General features: G+C 35.4%; 1 protein-coding gene across 1 annotated transcript; it reads left to right on the forward strand.

Annotated features, from left to right (window-relative positions):
- The first annotated feature begins 3,122 nt into the window (after positions 1 to 3,122).
- On the forward strand, positions 3,123 to 4,517 carry LOC138058114 (melanocyte-stimulating hormone receptor-like). The gene has a single exon (XM_068904001.1). The coding sequence runs from the start codon at positions 3,263 to 3,265 to the stop codon at positions 4,184 to 4,186; it is 924 nt and encodes a 307-aa protein (XP_068760102.1). The 5' UTR covers positions 3,123 to 3,262; the 3' UTR covers positions 4,187 to 4,517.
- Positions 4,518 to 5,344: the final 827 nt, after the last annotated feature.

Below are 5,344 nucleotides of genomic sequence, written 5' to 3' on the forward strand. Positions count from 1 at the left end.
TTCACTTCTAAAACAGCGAAGAATATCGAGAACGAAATTGAGGCTGGAGTTGACCTTGTTTTGATAGAAACATCACTGCTTTTCGTATGTAAATTTTTATTAATTAGCATGGGAAAAACATCATTAACACAAGAAAAGGAGGAAGGTCTGTATCAAAACAAGGTCAACACCGGCTTCACTTTCATGTAAATGCCAGGTAACTAAGCACACAACTGTAAATACTGCAATGGTGGGCGGTCTGCGTTTCGTGAAGACTTCGCATCAAATAAGGACTGGAAAAATATAATATGGAACAATAAAGAAATTCGTGTGAATCGCACTCCCGTCTACTACAAAAATTATTTCGAGTCCGACTCTTTTTATGTAAGTGATCTGTTATTTAATTTGAATAATACTGAAACCTTTAATGTTATCGCTAAAAAGATTCAAAAAACAAATTTCCTAGTATGGACTGGACTTCGCTATTCTGTGCCAAACTATCCAAAAAAATAATTTCACCACCGCCACTCCATCAACTACTTCTACCACCTTGACTATTGATAATAGTGTTTTTGATATCATGAATGGAAAAGAAATCAAACATGACAATACTATTCACTTTTGGTAGGTAAAAAGACACAATTACCGAGTGCAGCTAGTAAATTACAAACGGAATTTAACCTGTCGATCGACCAATTAAAACAGTTGTTCGTACTTCCTCATAAAGTCACTCTAGAACCTGATGTGAAAGCATTTCAATATAAAGTACTTAACTCTATCTTATATACTAATTCCAAACTCTATACAATAGGTTATAACCAACATGACAAATGTACTTTTTGCAGATCGCATCCAGAGAAGTTGAATCACTTCTTATACAGTTGTCCTTGTTCTAAAGCTTTCTGGGATTATTTTGAATTGTTTTGGTTCTCCGGCACTCAAAAGACAATTTGAATCGATGCCCAGACACATACACGGTAGAAAAAGTAAAGGTAGACTAGCCTATGACAAAGTGTCCTTAAAGAATAATTGTTTAGGTAAAACCTTGATTTATACATTATACCTATCGCTTTATAGACTTTTCTCTCAACATGATTATGTAAATGAAATTTCCGTGTTAGGTATTCATCTAAAAAGAAACGTAGCTTCCTTAACTCGATCAATTGAGTAAATACTAATAATAACAAGTTGGTCAAGAGTTTGCCTATTTTGTCTCGGTCTGAAACTAATTAACATTAATAGATAGTTTATTTGTTTAAAACCAACATGTTATAAATATTTTTCAGTTCTAAATTTGCAACTTCCATATTAATGAAGAAAATAATTCGAAGCATCACAGGGCGAATAGAAGATACTAGTGTCATCAGCCTTTGATACGACTGAGTTACAAGACTACAAACCAAGAATAACAGGGCCTAAAATATAGCTCTGAGGAACTTCACAACTAATATCTACAGATGAAGAATTGTAACCATTATTTTGCAATAATTGCTTGCGACAAGAAAGATGATTTTGAAAGGATTGTAGAGCAACATCACGTACTCCACAATGTTTTAATTTGCGAGCAAGATTTCAGGGCAGTAGCCAGAAAAAAAAAATTATGACTGAGGCAATGTCCATGATTAAATTATCCGCGTAGGTATTTTAGGTGTTTGTGATGAATACATTTTAAAAACAAAATGGAATCACGCTTTATTTTAAAGAATCACCAAAAAATAAAAAGAGGCAAGTGCCGGCTCGGTTTTCCTTATACTGGCTACGGCCCTAGATTTCGTGATTTACTGTGTCACAGGCTTTAGCTAGATCTATGAATGAGCCTAACGTGACCTCCTAAGCTTGTTGTCAAGTGCATTTGAGATGTTGTCATACAATTTTAATTAAAGCATGTACAGTAGGATTATTTTTTTCTGAATCCCTATTGATTCTTGGAGAGTATCCTCACATTTATGTAAAGAATTCAACAGGCGGTTGTAGACTATCCTCAGTTCTGAGAAAATTAGAGAAACCCAGTAAAACGTAAACAGGTCTGTACTTTGTGAACAAATTACCAACCAACTTGTTATATCTTTTAGTTCTAAATCAACAACTTCTATAAGAAAAGAAGCATCAGAGAGCAAATAGAAGATACAGTAAACACCGGCCTCATATAAGAACCTAGATTTTTCCAAGTTAGGCAGAATAGGTTCTTATAAATATAGTATTTACAGTAGTGTTAGGCTATCTAGGTTCTTAAATTGATTCTTAGGCCCGTTATAAACGTCGCATTTCACAAGTGACGAATGTAATACAAGTGAGCGAAAACAATAGGCTTTTCTCATTTGCATTAGATTCGGCACATGTAAAATCGACGTTTAAAACGGGCCTTATTCCCACAAGAGCCTACTCTATGATATGGTAGATTATGACTGATTTTCTCTGATGAGGACGCTGATGCCTGTATACTTCATAACCATGAAAAATAAGTTTGAACAAGATCTGTGCAGTTTAATTAAAGTGAAATCTATCCCAGTGGTCACCTGAAATTTCAAAGCCATTTTCTAAAATGAGAACCTGTTTAACTTTTAAGGCTAACCTGGCTCTAATGTAAGGGGGATCTGAAATAAAATTTTTAACCTGAATAACAGGTGTTCTAATAATTATGCGGGTGTTTACTGTATTAGTGTCATCAGCAAATAATATCAACTCAAAGACCTTTAACACATATTACATACACCATTAACCTAAACCAAGAATAACAGGGGCCTAAAATAGAGCCCTGAGAAACTCCACAACTAATATCTAAAGATGAAGAATTGTGACCAAATTGTTTTCGACAAGAAAGTTAACTTTGAACCATTGTAAAGCAACACGTACTCCATAATGTTCAATTCGTCCAGCAAAATTTCATGAATTACTGTGTCAAAGGCTTTAGATAGATCTATGAATAAGGCTAAGGTACCCGTCTTGTTGTCAAGTGCAATGATTGACATTTTGTCATTCAATTGATTTAAAGCATGTGCAGTAGAATGAATTTTTTCTGAATCCATATTCATTATTTTTAATAAGTTAGTTAAGTGACTTCTCATTTGATTTCCCATTTTTTGTTGCAGTAAAGGCGCTTAGCAACACGAAGAGAGTATTGCCTGCATAAATTCTCTGTTTATACTCCGGGATCACTGATCAAACGCGTCCACAAAATCTACTGTTACAGCTTTATTTACCCAAAAGAGAGATAATACGCCAAAGGAATTGTCAGATAGAGGTTTCTGGTAAAGGTAGCGTCATCGTCGATGGTTGAGTGAGAATGACTCTGACAACATTCAACGCTAGCGTATTCTGCTCGAAAGAATTAACCAAAGGCTTACATAAGCAACTGATATGTATTTCAATGGTAAACATTGTTTTTGCGTTTACTTCAATTGCAGCAAACACTCTTATCCTACTAGCGCTTCCCAAGGTAACCTTGATTCATCCACCTTCCAAAATCTTGCTTCGAAATTTGGTAGTAAGCGATCTCGCCGTTGGCGTCGTAGAAGTAACTATCGTTATTTACTGGATCTCCATGGTGCAAGAATGGTGGCAGGTTTGTCGCGATTTCTTTTTTGCGCATCTGATAGCGAGCACTATTTTGGTTCCAGCATCATTGTGGACAATAACTGCCATAAGCGTGGACAGACTTCTGGCGTTGTTATTAGGACTTAGATACAGACAAGTTGTGACCGTAAAGCGAGTGTACATGTTTCTAATAGCCTTCTGGGTCTCTTTTGGCATCGCAGTTCTCGCTATTGGACTTAGCAGCAACATCGCATGGAGAATTTTCATGGCTACCATTATATTACTTTGTGTAATAATATCCATCTACTGTTATAGCAGGATTTTTTTCAGGCTTCGTCATCATCAATCTCAAGCACAAGCACAAACTCAGGAACAAGCAAATGAAAGAGTTTCATTGAATATGACACGATACAAAAAGACATTGTCGACTACAATGTGGCTGCAATTGGCATTAGTAATTTGCTTTTTCCCGTATGGAGCTCTCTCGTCGTTCGCGTTTCGAGAAATTGACAAAAAACGGTCGTCAGGTTTTTTTCTTGCATTGTATGTCACTGTAACTTTAATGTTTTTCAACTCAACTTTAAATCCAATTTTGTACTGTTGGAAGATGAACGAAGTGAGACAAGCAGTGAAAGAAACATTGAGACAACTATTTTGTTCTCCAGACCAGTAGACGCAAAGAGTTAATTAATATTGTTTAATTTTCGCACTTTGCCGATATTTCGTTGTGGCCTTCTCGTTGGCTCACCTAAGTTCAATTATCAACTCATATACCGCATGGAAGAACCCTCTAAGTGTTCAAGAGCTAAGAACAATTGTCGCGGGAGACGAAACTTTCCAAGAACCCCCGCACAGTTCACAATGTACAGAATGTATGAAGTTTTCGTCAAAATAAACTCCACTGGCCCTAGTTGAATTTGATCACATTGGTCATTTCCGACTCATTTTGAGAAGTCATTTTTGAGGTGTCATATTTGCTGACATTTCTTTAATAAGTGTTTTGTTCGTTAGCCAAGTGAGTTAGATATCTAATTCACTCTTGATAGGAATATTCTCATTGTCATGTTTCCCGTAGCATTTTGCGCACACTATATATCAAACTCTGCACTTTGTAACTCAAACTGAAGATGACAGAAGATTCTGTTGAAACATGTATTTTTTAAAAAACGTATTATTTCTTAAAATTCCCTGTGTTGTAATTGTGTTTACTTTGAAAAGGGATTTTCATCAACATTAGGCGGAAATTAGTTGAATATGAGGCAGGTGGATAATAATAATAATAATAATAATAATAATAATAAGCGCATTGAAATAAAAAACTGTTCATTGACAAAATGTGATGTTAGCTTTGATTTTAACATAGATTCATTGTCATTGGATTTAATATCAAAACTGAGAAGTGAGACAAGCAGTGGAAGACACATTTACACAACTCATTGCTTCTCCAAACCATGCAGTCGATGCGAATATCTATTTAATGAATGTCAAATTATTTATCTTTTGATACTGTGTTCCTAGCGTTCTAATTGGCTTATCCTTGTGGTAACCTTAAGTGTTGCCAGGCTGAAACAACATTTTGACGAGAATTGAAATTTCCTAGTACCTTAAAGTTCAGAATACATAAAAATTGTATTTGAAAATATTCCATTTGGTTAAATGTGAGATTGGTGGCCTGCTGAGCCACCTTGCCCTCATGGGAAAATTTTAATTACTGCGGGAAGCTGCAGCATCTACAAAGATACGAATTATTATTTCTTGATTGACAGATTATCTTTTGTAATATTTCAAGCTTCATTTTACATACGGGACTATGCAGGCTTTTGATACATTG

Source organism: Montipora capricornis, chromosome 7 (genome assembly GCF_036669925.1).
Source record: "Montipora capricornis isolate CH-2021 chromosome 7, ASM3666992v2, whole genome shotgun sequence".
Classification (NCBI taxonomy): Eukaryota; Metazoa; Cnidaria; class Anthozoa; order Scleractinia; family Acroporidae; genus Montipora; species Montipora capricornis.

Excerpts from the sequence above, each read along its gene's own strand:
- LOC138058114 (XM_068904001.1), top strand. The coding sequence starts at position 3,263 with ATGACTCTGACAACATTCAACGCTAGCGTATTCTGCTCGAAAGAATTA.